This window comes from Eulemur rufifrons, chromosome 1 (assembly GCF_041146395.1).
Source record: "Eulemur rufifrons isolate Redbay chromosome 1, OSU_ERuf_1, whole genome shotgun sequence".
Lineage (NCBI taxonomy): Eukaryota > Metazoa > Chordata > Mammalia > Primates > Lemuridae > Eulemur > Eulemur rufifrons.
The window spans coordinates 32,899,270-32,917,376 of record NC_090983.1 but is presented as its reverse complement, the minus strand read 5'-3'; the positions used below and the strand labels follow the sequence as shown (position 1 = coordinate 32,917,376).

Here is an 18,107-nt window from a genome sequence, read left to right as displayed (position 1 = left end):
TCACAGATGAAAGGAAGAAAAAAAAATAATAAACAAAAGGAAAAAAGGAATAAATAGGAAAGAAAGAGAAAGGGAAAGGGAAGGGAAAAGAAAGGGAAGGGAAAGGAAAGGGAAGGGAAGGAAAGGAAAGGAAGGGGAAGGCAGGCTCAAATGGAGGGGTCACATGTTAGTGTGAATGAGCATGGTCTTCAGTCTCCTAGGTCCACCCTCATTCCTCAAACTGCTCCCTGAATGACAGGAGCCACTCTGAGAAGAAAAGAGGCAGCCCTTCTCCTAAAGCCCATCTGTTTCTTGAAGGAAGGCAGCCAGAGGGCCCACTCCCTCGCCTGGGGCCGGCAGCATATCTGGTTCTATCCCTTGAGAAGGTCCCAGAGCTAACTGAAGATGATAAAGGCTACAGATAGGGCAGGGCCTCTGAAAACTGAATCTGAAGTAAATGGCAACCACCACAATAAATAAATCACAGAACAAGCCCCTTGAAACACTGAAACAAATGAGTGAATAATACAGGATCTTTCAGAGGACTGGGAGAGAGAGGAGTGAGAGATAAGAACTATCTTTTCCTACTGCAAATTTACTAGAAAGATAATTTACTTGTTCTTCACTCTCATGTTCTCTCCCTTTCTCTCTCTCTCTCCCTCACACATACATGTGGCACACACTCACACAGTCACACACACATCCTGCATCACAGACTAGAATAGAAGTAACGTGCCAATATTAACCTCTAGCCCCTTCTTTCCATACTAAAATAATAAAGGAAAGTCTGAGTGCCAAGAGTTGCCACCAGAAACAGAAAGGAAGAATAGGGTGTCTCTCACCTCCCTGTTGGGGTCCCAGGCAAAACTTCATCGTGGATCAAGTGTGTCCTACTCTGCTCTTCCCAGCCCTGCTGTCTTCTAAGCAGCAAGCAGACTCCTGGGCTAAGACAGCCACAGGCTCCACATTCCACTCCAGCCTCCTACTCCCCCCAGGGGCTGATCGCAAAAATTCCGAAGAGATTAATCGATAAAAAGATGCTACATTTTGCTGTTTGAATGGTTTAGTGGTCCCCTTATCTCCTCAGCTATGTCTTCATTGTAAAAGATACACTTTACCCCAAATAAACTTCTAATGGGAGGAATTTCAGGTAGTATAACTAAAATAATGTAGAAAAAAATTTTCACCAATTTTAGAGGAAAGAGCAGAGAAATCATTTGGGTGCAAAGGGAATTACCCACAAGTCCATAGGTCAACCGGGGGTCCTCTAGGCTCCCCGAAACTGCACCAGTTTTCAGCATTCCTCCCTATCCTTCCCTTGTGAACTACACATTCTCCAAAAGATTAATTCACTTGTTTTTGTTGTTGGTTTTTCTTAACTTTCATTGTAGAGGAAGCAGGAGCTGAGAAAGAGGTGGGACAGCAGCAAGTTCTGGGTCATTCACAGGTAAAGGATCATGGTCACTTTTACAATTATGAGGAAGGCAAAATCTGCTTAATAATTACTGTAAGCACTAACTGAGCCACATATGCAAAAATTCCATTTCATGTTTATCCATGACCCAGTAGTCTGCAACTCAGGATTAGATCTCCAACTACAGTTTCAACAATAAAATTCTTTGAGGGCTCTCCCACTATTTTCAATAGGGAATTATATCAAGAATTACTTTATTCTCAGAATTTTCTCTAGTAAAACCAAGCACTACTTTGCAGCCCCTGAGGCCAATCTTAACTTTGGAAGGAATGGTCGAAAAACAGGCCAGGGTGGGAATGGGAGGGTTGACTCGGGGCATCTCTCACTGATCACCCCACAAGCTCAAATTGGGCCTGATGTGGTAGGGAGGGGAGATGGGCTCTGGCCTTCCACACCTCTGATTCCAGGCCTGCCCTCAAGTTGAGAGATCACAATTCACCCTAAAGTCCGGTCTGAAGGCTAAATGATAAACTCAAGGTCTCTAAATACCCTTTAGTTACAGAAATTTGATGGCAGGATCAAGCTGGCCTGACAGTTCACAAAACAGGATTTCACATTTCACAGGCACATAAGAGGCACGTTGTGGCAACTTATCTAAACAAAAAAGTCTGAGCCACACCTAGGAAACTGCCGCAGCAAGCGTGTCCCGTGGAACTAAATTTCCTGATGTCAGGAATGCCAAGGCTTTAGTTGTCGTGAATAAGAGGCCTACATTCTTCCTTCTCAAACATGGGCTGGCCTCAGATAAGCTTTTTTCACTCTCCATGTCCCCTCCCACCCTGAGCCTGACCTATAATAGACCCAAAATAAATGTTGGTTTAGTCTAACAAAATGCTAATTCCAGCTAGACATTAATCACCACCATTAATAGGCAGTGTCAATTCTGTTTTTTTCCCATAATCCCCCAGCTGTCAAACTTGTCGGCATCACTTTGGCCCTACTGCACTGCATTCAGCATCAGCAGACAAGGAAAGCTTTCTAGGAAATGATCTGCACACATGGATTCAGGAGCTCGCTCCACGCTGTCCTGGGGAAGCTGGCCAGACCACAGAGCTGCACACGACCACTGTTGACAGAAATCGTTGGTGTACCACCAGGAAGGCATCACAGTGGATGGGTGGGTGACTCAAAGTGGCGTGCTGCACTGTGCCCTGTGCCGCACAGGCTGGGGCCTCGGTGGTCTTGTGGACAGTCCTACCCATGCCTTGCACTGAAGGACTACAGAGCAGTTTTTTAAAATTTAGTAACTACAGAGAGACAAAATGTCCACTGATTCTGGAATAAAAAATTTTTTAAAAAACGAAAAAAGTAAAATATACAAGTTTGGATATTCCAGGAAAGTTCAGACATGTGGTATATTGTTGAAGTATCCTTAGTTCAAACCTAAATTCTTGAGGTTCTTTTCACAGTAGGTTAAAAATGCATGTATGTATTAATAAGTCTTGAGACCCAATGGCATGTTAAAAATGACCCTACCATAATTCATGAATATCAGGATTTCTGTCTTTCATTAAGTAAAATTTTATTCTGGGGGTTTCTGAAAGGGTAATTTTTAAAATAGTATATAAGTGAAGACGTATTTGTCTCTCCCGTCATTCTCATTATCCTCTCTGGAAAAGCTATTTGCAACTCATAGCCACATGAGTCAAAAAAGGAGTCAATAAGAACTGTCCTTACACTAACGTTTGCTTCATCACTTTAGGTTTGAGCTCTGCCTAATTGTTATTTTATCTAATTCAAACAATTTTTAAAAAATAGCTTGATTAATTTCTCTAGTGTAGTGTTAAGGAAAGGTTAACTGTACTAAGGTTCTCCAGCAAGGAATTAATAAAGGAATCAAGCGCTCAGCTCTCAATAAGACAAGACTACCCAGATTTCTAGTGGGAATATTTCATAGCACAACCATGTTTTCTTTAGGGAATTTAACTCACAAAAATTATTAAAAATTGAGATCAAACACTGGTGCAAAACCTCAAAGGAAATCATCCTAGGGTGGAGAGACTTCTATCAAATAAAAAACTGAAAAGTAAAGTTTTCATAGCAAAAATAAAAGGCTGTCTCCCTCACCAAAAGAAAATCCTACTGTCTATGTTTAGGATTCAAATAGCGAGACATTTATGGGTACTTGATAGATGTGTAGAAATCATCACTGTGAAAGGAACGCAGATGTCACAAAGCCCGAGCCTAAGCAGACAGGCAGCCAGCACCATTCTTTCCCAACCACTAAAAGCCACTCTCATTCTTATATGTAACAAATGCCTCCATCCAGATGCAACAGCAACCAACCCCTGGACAGGGCTAACATCGAGAGAAGAAAGAGAAAAGAACAGGAGGAGAGGGAGAGCAAGAAAGTCAAAATCATAGTGCGTATTCTCCAGTTCCCTTAGGGGATAATGAGATATCTGGTTTGCAATACATAGGATATTATTATTGTGACTCGGATCAAGTTAATAAAAACCAGCCTACAGACCAGGGAAACCAGAGTCTGATGGAATACTTCCCAGACAAAATATTTTAAGTATATATGTACCTGTGTAATTTATAGCAATTACTTAAATCAGAAAAACAGGACACAGAAAACTAATATAGTATTACTTTTTTTCACTTTGTGGTTCTAAGACATCCTCTTTATAATTTTTATAGTTTATATAATTTCTAAAATAATAAATTTAATATTAAAAAACTAAAGAGACCATTTAAGTCACTGCATAGAAATCCATAGAAAACCTATTTTCACCCTTAATGTGTTTATGCAAAGGCTATCACCCAGCCAAAGGAGAAATGTTATTCCAACTCTTACTGCCTTTGAGAAGTTACCAAAACCTAAAGTGATTTGTCTCCTGAACAAAAAAGTAAAACATTACCCTAAATAAAATGTAAGAAAGACTCTACCTTCCTCAAAGCAAAAAACTATGGGAGATCACCGCAGCATTTTAAATTGGGGGTAATCTCAGGTATGAACATCTCGATTTCAAAAAGATTTCACTTCTCCGAGATTCCCTGGATTCATAAATTCCTTAAGTCTAAAACAATTTCTGAGCCACAAAATGAAGCATATTAGTGTTGTCTTCTCCCTCAAAGGCCACAGTTTCAAAACAGTTCTAATCTCACAAGCTCAACACAAAATAACAACAAGACAAGTCAAACATTCTCTTTCAAACTCCACATTAAAGCTGAAAAGAATTTCATTTGGGGTTAACTTGAAGGCATAGGTTTAGGTTTGTGAGTGAACTCCAGTGTGGCCCGAGAGGGAAGAGCTGCTATTTTATCTTAGCACCATCACTGCCAGATCTAGATGAAGATGACAAAAGAAACATAACAGTTTACATGAATATAAATTCATTTATTTTGTTAACAAAAGTAGAATTGACAAACAGATATGTTTTCAAAGAACAAGTCTGTGTTTATTATATATATGTGTGTATGTGTATATGTATTTATGAAAGGATGGCTGTAAGAAAGACGGCTTTACTAAGTCACTGTATCAAAGGAAGAGGAGAGCTGTATCTCAGAAGCCTTCCTTGGTTAAAAAGGATTGTCTCCTTCAAACTCGCTTTCAAGCTATACATCAATCTTCAATATAATTATGTTTGACAGAATATAAGCTCTTGGCAGTTAACTTGTTTACAATAAATGCTTAGTTTGGGTACATGGACTGTATTTCAGTCTCACAAATATCAAACACAAACCTACAACAGTCCCATTATAGGGCCGAGAATTATTTTGCTATAAATCTTTTTATTGGGGGGCCAAGGGAATTACTTTGCAGCTTGTTTTCCACTAACCACTTAGAACAGTATGAAAAGAGGTACATTTATACTCCAACCTGTGCTAATTGGAATTCTATACATTTCCACAGGAGAGTGTTCAGTATCAATCCTGAACATACAGGTCAGCCCCTAGTTTTGCCATGGTGGCAAAAAATACACATGCAGCAAAATGGTTCTTACTAAAGTCATGGCATTTTCCTTTGGTTCTTTTTCTCCTCAAAGTCCCTTGGGAACTAATGACCATTTGTAACAGGATTGGCAGACTTTCAATGCTAAGCTCCAGTTTTGGGGGGTTTATAAGTTAGCCATAAAAATGTGCTTAAGGCTCAAACTTGCCATATGAATGAGCCTATAAATAGAGTTAGTTTTGCTGAATATTACCTAGAGATTCATTTGAGAAGGGAAAAAAATCAGGATCACCTTATTTACCCTGGTAAAGTGGCTTTACCTGGGTCTTAAATGTGTAATAACTTCCTATCCAGAGAACAATTTGCTCTTCTTATACTCCCTCAATAATAAAGGGTTTTTGGTGCTCTAATACCACATTTGCCGAATCGAAAGGACAAAATCTTGTCTGAATGGAATCTCGTAACCTGAAAGCTAGGCAAAGCTCCAGGACTGCCCTGGCTTAGCCCCATTCTGCTCCATGCAGGCTTCCCTCCTGGCACACACCATCACTGACATTCTCAACACCTTCCGGCTTTCAGATCATTGAGGGGTTTCCTTGCTTGTTTTTGAATGTCCCACTTACCATGTAACCAGATTCCTACAATAATTCAACTCCAACAAAGTATTAATATACAGAAAAGATCATTTTAAGAATCTTAGTTTAGGTATATTTTCTAAAATAATACTGAGAAATTCAGGCACTTTATAGCTTCATAGTGAGATTCCAATGTCTTTCCTTCTACTCGATATTATAACTACAGGTGACAGAAAATAAAAAAAATTTTGTATGTCTCTCAGCTTCTAATAAAGATGGTAAGTAACTAATTTATAAGTTTCAAAAGTCATGAAAAATAATTTTATTAAAAAATGTTACCACATGACTTTCTTGCATGCAGGACACAGACAGATGAAAATACTTTCATTGCATTATCAGCCTCACAGATTTTTCTTATTAATATCAAAAGCAATAGTTTGCAATGTGAACTAATGGAAAATTGTTAAATTCACCTAAAATAATCACTCCTTTTTTTAAATTAAAGAAGTCCTTTTAAAACCTTGACTATTTAATTGCTATTTACTTGGGGGAAGGGGAACATGGAGAAGGTGATTGTATAAAAAAAAAAAACACTTTTCTTTATTATACAACAAAAATTCCCTCCAAGGCAAAAAGACATTATGCCAAGTTCCACCCAGAATTAATGTTTAGGTTTAAATTATGAAGTCCAGAAAAAAACAGAACCACTAATAGACCCTTAAAGCTCGTGGCCTTCATCAACACTGTTAGGTTATGTAAATGTTAAAACTGAAAAACCCTTTGCTGACAAAAGTATTTTAATGAAGGCACTATTAACTGTACTCTTTGGACTGAATAACATTTTTTAAAAAGCTTTTTTGGACTGTTTGATATAAATTCCACTCTGAAGGAAATGATTTTATGCTTGGGACAGCTCTGGAATTATAAGACCTCCACCGGAGGATGTAGTGCCTATCTCATTCCTTTCGTTTTGCTGCCTTAGAAGGGTTTTTAAATATTGAACCCAAAAAAATCTTAGCAACAGATCAAAGAAATAATCCCCTTTAAGTCTGTCAACCGAGTCCAACCTTGGGCTCCGACTGTTCTGATGGCCAGCATTATTTGCAGTTCTAGTATCCTCACAGCGAGCAGGGTGCCTGGGATAACTCCATCGTCACCACCCAGGTTCTCAGAAGCTCACAGTTTTTATGAACAAAGAAACAAATACATCTCAGAGTGAAGGAATACTAGCCACTGATCTTGGCAGCTGCAAGTTCACGTGGAGTTGCTGAAAGCACAACTCTGAAGAATGAGAATCAGAGGCTCAGAAATGCTAAGGATTATCGATTGAATGGTTCAAGTGATTGCAGATTGAAGCCAGAGCCTCTGTGTCTCAGGTGACAGGTGAGTAAAAATCAAGTGACATGTACATGTGGAGACTCGGGTTCCCTCACAACCTTATGTGTCCTGAGAAGAAATAAGAGTGCTCATTATTCAGCCTCAGTTCTCTCTCCCGTTTAGCCTGGTTAGGGCTTTGAGAAGAGAAAGAACAGCAGGCCTAGGAACCACACCTGCCCTTACTTGGCAGGGCTTTGTAACAAGAGGAACATTCATTACTTCTGACTTCCATTTACACATGTTAAAAAAAGAGGGGGAGAGGGTAGTTACACCTCAGGTAGAATTTGAGAAAATATGATTTTGCTGGTCAAACTGTATATGAAGATGAAGTCAATGAGCACTTTTAATGTCTCCTAGGCAACCACTTCCCATGGGCTCCTCTCTGAACTTCCCAGGGAAGAATGAAAGCCAAATAGTCTCTCCCCAAAACAGACTTTAGCTAATAAACAAGACAAAGTATGTAAAAAGCACTTCAGTTATTCTGCATCTTCTCCAAGACTAAAAATTTGTACATTGTGTGACAGGTCCACCTCATTTTTCTTAATGATGTTTTTATTATTCTTTCACTCAATTAAAGCAGAAATGGATATTGCATCTTCTGACTGTATAATTGTTATTGTAATCTGTTTTCGATCACTGCTTAGGAAATGGGTCCAAAACAACATAAACTCTCCACTGCCTCAGAAGACAAGTCATTTTCTTTTACTACAGCACTTAAAGAGACATTTATCATGCTGCTCTGTTAGCATCTTTGGATTATGACAAAAGAAAGTTCTTGTTCTACCAACCAAAAAATAAATAATAATATTTCGAAAGCACTGCTATTTGAAGAGTTTGATATAAATGCATTTTCCCAATATGTTATTAAATATATCAATTTTGCCTTTCCTTATATTTATAAATAATTGAAATAAATGCAATACAAATACTCAATTTTAAGATACGGCATAATCAGGAAATCTAAAAATATTTTACTCTATGTTTGGTCATTTCCCAGGAGTCTTGGGCATGACATTTAAACAAATTTGCTCTCTTTGTAAAGAAAATATTTTCTTGTGTTAAAAAAAGTCAATCATAATCAGTTACAAAAGAACTAAGACACTCGATTCCCAGTCAAATACAAAAACAAGTAAAAAGTATTTTTAAAAGAAAGAAAAAGATATCTATGGTTAACATGATGAAATTCAACTTCTTTCTTGGACAAATGCCTGCAAATCATCTCTGTCAGATCTTAATGCTTTGGAAAACATTTGCTCTAAGTAGAGTCTCTATTATTTCTTATATATACATAAAAATATATATACTAAATATATATTTATCTATATTTGATATATATGAATTTTATTATATTATATATTATTATATAAAATAAATATATATATATCTGTGCAAGTCTTCAAGGAAACAAAGAAAGACACTGCGCTGCTGTGTACATTTCAGTAACTATGTAACCATCAATGGGCATCAAATAGTTAACCTGGTGTGAAATGCATCCCTTTTCAAAAATAGTAGCTTACAGTGTTTCCCTTTAATTTTTTTATCTTTTGTTGTTATATTATGCTGCAGTTCAATAACCAACTATTCTGAGATAGAACTCCACTCCAATGACAAGGCAACTAGATAAGGGCAGAACTGAATTTGTCTTATTCACTAGCAAATCATAACAGTACCAGGAGCAACTAAAATTGAAATATACTTCCCCAGAGGGTTTTACTATCCTGATGCGTCATAACCACAAATACAGAATACGCTTACTGTAAGACTGATATACTTTGCTGATAACTTTCTTGCAAGGTTCAAATTCTTGAAATTTCTATTAATGCTTTTTTCTAAATTTTAGTCATTTGTCAAACTAGTAACTATAACATCCACTCATTTAAGTATTAAAGGCATAGACATCAATTAAAAACAGAAAACATACACACATAAACCCAATTGCGATAATTATATATTAAAGCACATTTATTTCATATTATGTCTTTTTACCTAGTTTTTTTAAAACTTAAAATAAGTAAAACTCTGTAATTGAGAGGCAAAAGACATACAAGTTATAGAAGGTAATTTCTGATGTAGCCTTTCACTGCCACTTAATTATACTGATTTTACCACAATTTTTAAATCATTTGCTATTAAACAGCAAACAATCCTACTAACAGAAAAAAAAAAAAAAAGTATAGAGTTCCATGATTTTGAAAACTCCACCATGGAACATTTTTACAAAAAACACTGTAGCATGTAGCTTATGGGGCTTGTTTCTATGTAAAAGAAAAAAATAAATGTCTGGCTGATCGCTAACTAGAAAGAGTAATATGACTTCAGAAAATGGAAAAGCACACCATAGCAGCGACATCTGTGCATTTTTTTTGTTTGTTTGTTTGTTTTTCAAAATCTGTAAGTTCTCAACTGGCTTTTGTTTTAATTCATAGCTCAATTCCATTCAGAGCACCTACTTTGACTTTGAAATATCTATCGTGGTACCCCTAAGTAGTAGGATGGCAAATCTTTTGTATACAAAAATCCATTTTTAACACATAGGCATTTTCAAAACCTCTACTGCACTTTAAAACAAAAGGAATTCACAGCTCTCCTTACTGGCATCCTAAATTAATGCTGGAGAGCAGTGGTGATTGGAAATGAGAAAAGACCCATACAATCAAAGTCAGCAGAGGGAAATCACTCATTTTAAAATTGCTATAAAGAAAAGAATGAAAACTAAAAGGCAAACTCTCTTCTTCATTTTTGAGCTAAGCATAAAGGTCTCCTACTTGAAACCATTTTCTTTTTTTCTTTTTTTTTCCCAAAAAATAATGAGTTAAAATGTATGGGTTAGATCCAACATTTCACTGCTGTTCTTATTCTTGGGGAGTGGGGGAGAAGGAGGAACTTGCTGCCAAAGCTTCTGAAAAGAGAGTTTGGGCTGCTAATTTTCCGTTCACAAAATCTAAATTCCCCTTATGCATTCTCACACAACTCATGAAATAATATGAAACAGTATTATATCACTGCAAATTGAGACATTTTTATCAAAATAAAGAGTGATGATGCCAACATTTCATTTGTCATTTCCCACTTGTCACTTTTCACTGACAAACTGTTACACATACAACTTTTGTCAAATGCTCCATCTTTAAATATGTTCCAAAATGCCATTGTATCTCAGCATTCACGAAAGGAAGATAGTAAAAATTACTATGTTACCACACATTTGTTATGTAGGTTAAAAAAAAAAAAGCCTACTTATTAAATAAAGACTATAAAGGATTTTTTATTGATTTACATGCTAAGTAGGATAAAGTTTGGCTTCCTGAAATAAAACAAACTATGTATTTATTTTACACACCTAATGTGGGATTAGTTACAAGAAACTTTTTTAATATTGAGAAATTGTGTCAATTTTATCTCAACAGAAATATAAAAACTTTCCAAAGATGAGTATGACTCAAGAAAATAATACAATTTGGAATTCATCTAGCCCTGTTAATTTAACATGTCTTTTTAAATATATGCACATAAACTATTTCTATATTGAATTTTTTTAAAAAAGAAAAACAAGACTTTTAAATTATCAAAGTAGAACCACCAAACTTCACTGCTTACCATCTTGCCAGATATACCAAATTACTGTAGTCTTGCCCTGAATAAAACTGACTTCCATATTCTTAAAATGACTCAAATTCATATTCTTAGCTATTTAATAAATGATAATTAATCTGTTTTCCCTCTCTACAGAGATAGATTGGTTTTTAAAAAAAAATCAAAAAGGAAAAAAGAATTAACATGGAATATCTAATATGTACAGACCAATTCTGCTGGTTACAACCCCCTGGGGAAGGATGATATTTCTGATCTCCTACAAGGGTTAAAAAACAGATGCCTTAAGGGACATCGATGTAGTTTTCTCTCTCTCTCTCTCTCTCTCTCTCTCACACACACACACACACACACACACTTCACTGCAGATGATCTTGAATATACAATGGTCAGTGGGTTTCTGCTGATGGAACACAAGCCTTCCAAAATTGCTTGAAACATCAAATTAAGCTTAGGACTTAGAGGGGCGGATACCCTATGTTCTGTTTAATGTGTATGTTCCATTGCATATATTTTTTAACCAAGTATATCTTTATTTTAATAACAGGCCAAGGACTAAAAACACTTTAGAGAAGGGCTATTTTTCTACCTCAGCAAAACTACAGAGGACACGCTAGATTGCTGGATGACCCCAATGCCTAAGTTCATTCTAGTTAAAAGATCTTAAAACCTTTAAAAAAAAAATGTGGGCAGGAGGGGAAAATACAATCTTTTCTCTTTTGAAAGAATAATATTTGTCCTTCCTACATGTATTACGGTGTTCATCTCTGGAAATGGAGTTTTCTCCATTTTGGCCATGTTGACAATATGCCTCTAAATTTATAAGTATTTTATACATTTCAATACATAAATATCTGTACTTTCATATCTGTACTTTTTTCAAAAAGTAAAATGTCTCTCTACTATTGCCAATATGGTGACTACACCTGACCCGAACTACATTTCTTTTACTCTTAATCTAAAAGGAAATGTTCCACATGTAGACAATTAAACTAACTGTTGTTGTAGACAATGTTCAGCTCTAAATGAGGCCCTGACTAACAATCTTGATCACATTTGCTTCCCTATTTGAATACATCAGTGTGTACTGCATAATGATTTTTTCCCTTGCAATACGACAGTTATGTTCTTGAAAGGGCTGCCTGGTAGCAAGAAGAATAGGTCTACTTCATGTAGACTGGTTATAAGATAACTTCAACAGACAGTTCTTCAACAAAATTAAATTGTTATTTGTAAAACATAAATTGTTTTTGAAAAATAAACAAATTTTTTTTAAGAAAGCAAATACCCTAAAAGATATTCCCAATGTTTAAACATTTTTTCCTAGAATCTAGAACGCTTAACACCAAAAAACCCATAAAAATTCATAGGAAAATAAAAAATATCAAAAAGATTCTGATGTTTAATACCTCCTATCAGAAAATACACCATCTGGTATATTCAAGTGCTGTTCATTCAGTTTAAATAAAGCTGTCTGAAAGTTCTTCTTTAAGCCAAACATTAAAAATGAAGATGCTAGTGTTAACAATGAATAAAGCACAATAATTTATTGCTATTAAAGCACAACTGGCTAGCACCTTTCAGCAGTCCAGGAGGAAAGCAGAATGCCTTACTTCCTCTGGAAACTTGACTGGCATCACTTTCATTTTATGCTGTAGGTTGCATGGCTGAAGCATTCTATACAGCAGAACATTTTAGATACTTATGCTAATAGTGGTGAAAAGGATCATCTGATTCTTATTTTCATCATTCTTAATAACCTCTTCCTTTTCTAAATCTTCAAATAGATCTGTAAGTTTTAATCAACAATTTCACAAATATAAATTTTCCCACCATTAATCATCCTTTTTCAAAATCCTTATGGAGTGAATTACTAGCTGAGAGGGGACGCCAATTCTAGTAAGTGAATGTTACCCAGCAGGGATATAAAGCTGTCAACACCATGGTGCTCTTGCTTGCTCTAAACTCTCTCCCAGCCTTCATATGTTTTTTAAAGAGATATTAGCCTTTTTTTCCCCTAAGAACCTTCTATAAAAGCTGACTGTCATACATATCTGAGCACTTATATTTTATTACATACATGCTTTAAAACACACTGCTTAGATAAGAGCAAAAAAATCCTAGAAAGTGTTGGAAAGACAAAGCAAAACTGATCTAATTTCTAATAGAGTCTTCTAAAGCTAATCACATTGTAAACAATGCGCTAACTTTTAAGTCCCGTATTAAAATACAACCTTGAACACTGTGACAGTGTATCTACCACCTCTACTACTTAAATTCAGATACTAAAATAAAGCCCCCCTTTCATGAATACTTACTCATCAAAAAACAACAATTTCCCTCTCTCTAAAAAAGTACAGTAACAGAAACAGAATTTACTATTGCAACCAATGCCTTCAGAAACATTTATTTACCTCACAGATTATCAAAAACAATAAGATAAATTGCTATTTTATTGGGCAACCAATTAACTTGATTTCTCCTCTTTTTAGGGGGAGAGCTTTTAAGAAAGAAGAACACTAAAGATTAACAAATATGTACTCCCAAATTTTTATCTCTATCTTTAAAACAAATGTTATCATATCCAACTTTATATCATTGATAAGACTCTAATATATATCTGAAAAATGATGCAGAGCTATAAATACTTTCATAGTTATCTATGCTTATTACATTGCTTTATAAAGAAAATATAAAAAAAAGGATGCAAGGTTGTAGACATATAATCTATTTTATATTTACCTTATGTTCAAAAAGCCCTTTCAATTATTAAAAACTAGATTTATAATTTTAAATTTTTTTTAATTTAGAATGTACATTTTTTAAAAGGCTTGGTTTTGCTGTAATCTATATACATGATTCAAAGTTACAAATAAGTGAAATTATTAACATCTGAATGTACATTTGAAAACTATATAAACTTAAACCCACAAAATAATGATTAACATTCAGTAAGAAAGCTTTATACTATCAAAATTTTATATTCTAAATTGTTATATTCTGAAGTTCTCTAACTTAATCCCTTTCCAAACACTCTATTATGCTATATAGAATAAAAGCTTTCTTTAAAAAGAAAAAAAACTTTAAAATTCCACCAAACATAAGCTATTTTAACCACTTTACTACTAAGTATTATAAATGATACGTATAGAGACAAAATAACATCATCTTTATTTTCAGTTTGGGAAGCAGCTAATAAGACCTTTGCTATTACTAAATTAAGCTAAACCTGAGAGAAAGTGTCTAAGGCAGCTGGTCGAAACAAATGTATTATTCTTCACCAAAACAATAATTTTAGTTTGTATCAAATTTATAATAAGTTATCAAATGGAATTATAATCTTAGAAACTTTGAAAGCAACCACTATTTAAAACTAAAGGTATCCTTGGTCAACAGAACTAGGCAGTTTCTTTCATAGTTCTATATGATATAGAAGAAAAAAAAAACTTTGTTTTAGGAAGTAGAATTGTTAACAATTACATTCTAAAATGTTTAGAGACTTCTTTCAATTTAGTGAATTGTATTAGGTCTTCAGAAAAAGACTGAAATTTTAAGTTCAAGTTTTTTCTTTACACTTAAGCCACTTTGGAACACATTGCCTCCAAAGATTTCCAAATCATCTTATGTTTGGTCCCACCATATTCACTACATATTTTTCTTTCTTATATGCATATACCAAATGATCATATGAAAGGTCTAAAGTTGCTGCTCCAATCTCAAAACAAAGCATTAATAATCCTCACGTTTAAAAAGTGAGTCACAGAACTGTCAAGTATTCTTTTCCTTCATTAAAATATATTTTCAAGTCCCTATAAGGGGAGATACACAAGCCGTGTCTATAGCCAAATATTTTTTGAAACTTAAATATTGAGAGGATGAACACTTTTCAAAGGAGATGATTAGTATGAAGAACCAAGTCAAACCCCATCCTGAATGTCTATCACAAACAGAAATAGCAAAATAAGTAAAAACAAAAAAAAGCCATTTTATAAAATGTATGTGTTTAACTCTTTAAAATAGAGCAGACATTTAGAGTCAGGTATTTACTTCAAAATACCCACAATGGACACTTGGATCGTGGGGGTGGGAGCTTATCATAAGTTTTGCCAGGGTTGTCTATCATTTCAGGTGGGCTAACATAAAGAATCATATTAAAAGGGCTACTGTTGAAAATATTAGGGGAAAAAAATCTTAGAAATAAAAAAAATTAAACCAGTCATTTATCCCAAACACAAAGAAACCTGCATGCCACGTAGAACTGTCTCTTTATATGTAAAAGACAACTAAGCAAATGGCATACAAACTCAAAATATTTTAATGTTTAAATTTCTCTCACATTTTTATTTTCTAAGATTACTTTTCCTAATCATTTTAAAAGAAAGTAGTTGTTGAAGTGGTAAAAACTACAAAATTTTTTCTTTAAATATAATTAATTCTTCAGAGAAACAGCATGTAGCTAATAAGCCTACTCTGTTATTTTTACCTGTTGTCCCATAATTCATAACAAAGTTACAAATGCATACGAAAACTTTATAGACAACAGTAGCATTAAAGTTTATAAGGGCCTGATAGACTCGTGGTGTTTATCTCCCAATTGAAAGGTGTCAGGAAATATTACCAATTGCCATTCATTTGTCTTGAAGCACTGCCCTAACTACAAAGTAACACCAACACTCTTGTAATAGCCTGAGCACTAACAACTATTTTATTTCATAAAAGCGAACGCACCTACACTTCATCCCTACAACAGATACTCTGAGGCAAGGCAAAAGAGTTAAATCACTAAAAAGCTCTCTAGGAAAATCTAGAAACAGTTAGCTGGCTGTGACATAAACCTGCCAACACCTCAGCACACAGTGGCAAAGTGCCCAAAAAATGCCACCCTCTGGGTAAACCACTTTCTTGTTTTAACTCGAGATGAAGCTACCAGTTGCAGATGAGAGGCGACCAAGGCATTATTTGGCAACCTGGAACTCACTTCCTGTAATCCTACACCGCGACAGCGCCTAATCAACCTGAACCCTGACACCCGGGCCATTATCACTGGGCCGCGGGGCTGCGCGCGCCTCCCTGCTCGGGGCTGTTACCTCCCACGGCCTTGGCCACGGCGCCGTTGGGCCTCCCGCGGGCTCCCATGGGGCTGCCATTCTGCTCCAGCCGGGCCACCTTCACCGGGGGAGGCCCCTTGACGTCTGGGCTGCCGCTCCGCCGGTCGGGGCTGTCCCGCAGACACGGGCTCTCGCTCCGCCGCTCCATGCTGCTCCGACTCGGAGACAAAGTTCCCACCGGCAGGTCGCAATAAAACGCGCAGGGACCTAGGGAGGGGGCGGGGGGGGAGGAAGGGGGAGGGAAAAAAAAAGAGGGAAAACCGCTCACACACGTGATAGACGTTCAGGCCAGTGGCAGAGCGCTGCACCACAGCCACACAAACTTCCTCCCACGCTGCCCGAGGGGCCCGAGCCGGGACGCTGGTCCCAACCTTACACTGGGCGGCCCAAAGGAAGCCCAGAACTTGAGTTGTTACGACGCTGCCCAGTCGCTGCTCCCCAGAAGTTAGCCTTCTTCGGTGACGCCGCCGAGGTCGGCGCCCAGGGGCACCTAGAAGTGGCCCATTCATTGGGATAGGATTGGCATAAAACGTTCACAGTGCGACAGCCTCGCCGTCTGGGGAGTCAGGGTTATGGAAGACGTGAACTCAGAAAAAGACGTTCCACACACTTGGGAAGGAAGTTGGGAGTGTACATAAGTCCATAACCGAATTAACCACCTGATAAATGCGCTGTGAATGGCCGGGCAGGAGCCAAAGGCCGGGTAAAAGAACCCCTTGCATCCCCACTTTTTACCTTTACGGAGCAAGTCCATACACACTTTGCATAAAATCAATTCTAATTTCACATTAATAAGCATCCAAAAACACTTGGAGGTATTTATTAGAATAACCTCCATCACAAGGGCGGGTGCTACAGTCGTTATTATGGACCGTTCCTATCTTCATCTGATCCTGAGTGCATTTTTAAAGCTCTTCAGCATAAAACACAAAAACAAAAAGCATTTAAACTCTAGATGCAGCCTTCATCAACCCCAATTTTAAAATCGCTCCAGAAAGTTTTCCTCTGGGTGGCTTGGTTAGCAGCGCGCTCCATACAGAAGCCGCGGGTCTCCGCACCCCTCGATTTTGGGGGGCGGGGAAGGAGAGGAAACACCTGATGAAACGGCGCTCGCATTGTTACTGACACCCGCGAGAAGCAGGACCCCGGCACAACTTAGTGCGCTGGGAATCCTCCAGGGCGCTCTCGCTGCGGGAGAAGCCGTGTTGCCACGGGTCAAGGAGACAAGGTGGGGGTGTCAGAGCGGAGGTGAAAGGAAGGATGCGAGAGACGCAGGGACGGAACGGAAGGGCTGCGTGCGAGGGTTTCGCCGGCGTTCCCAGACTTCGCTGGCCCAGAGGGCGAGAGCGGCAAGGAGGGAACTTAGCCGGCCCCGGGGCTTCCCCGAACTCCCGAGCGCGGCGCGGGAGCCCTCGCCCTGTGTACTTACTGCTCACGGTCTGTCTGAAACTTGGCTGGCTGGGGCTCTGTCCATGGAGCAAAAGTAGAGAATCCAGGGTGGAAAGTTTCTGGTGTTTTGCTTTGCAGTGTTGTCCTAGTCTTCTTCCTTTCTCTTTACTCCTTCCCCTTTCCTCTTCCCCAGGTCCTAACGTTTAAGGTCCTGGGTCAGGGTGTCTTCTTCTGGTGCGGAGATGGTTGTTATGATGATGATGGGGGGGGGAGGAGGGGGAGGAGGAGGAGAGGGAAAGGACTCCTCCAAAGGGACACCCGAGCGAGCGGGGGAGGGGACGGTGGAGGAGGGGGGAAAAAGAGGAGGCTGAAAGAGCCTTTTCACACCTTCGGGAAGGAGACCCGTTCTGGAGAAAGGGCTGAGAACCGGGAGGTAGCGGCGGCGGTGGCGGGCTGGGGCTGCCGGTTCGCAGGGCCGCTAGCTCGCGAGGAGGCGCAGCCAGAGCGGCGGGGCCGGTGCCACCAAGAGCCGAGAAGGCGCAGGGACCTGGGACCGCGCGCGGGAGGAAACGCGGCGGCCGCCCAAGCTGTCACCTCCAGCCTCTCCCCTCTCGGCCGCCTCTGCCAACAGCCAGAGCCGGACTCACTGACAAGCCGCAGAGAGAGACACACTGAGAGGGAGATGATTATTAGTTGCGTTGAGTCATCAGGCAAAG

At 38.1% G+C, this 18,107-nt stretch overlaps 1 protein-coding gene across 1 annotated transcript in view; it reads right to left on the bottom strand.

Moving 5' to 3' along the window:
• SATB2 (SATB homeobox 2) overlaps positions 1–17,576 on the bottom strand; it is a 172,841-nt gene extending 155,265 nt beyond the window's left edge. The window contains exons 1-2 of the mRNA XM_069468896.1: positions 17,432–17,576; positions 15,982–16,209 (exon numbers count right to left, since the gene is read on the bottom strand). Coding sequence (XP_069324997.1) covers positions 15,982–16,150 — 169 coding nt within the window. The 5' untranslated portion in view covers positions 16,151–16,209; positions 17,432–17,576. The remainder of the gene's footprint in view (positions 1–15,981; positions 16,210–17,431) is intronic.
• Positions 17,577–18,107: the final 531 nt, after the last annotated feature.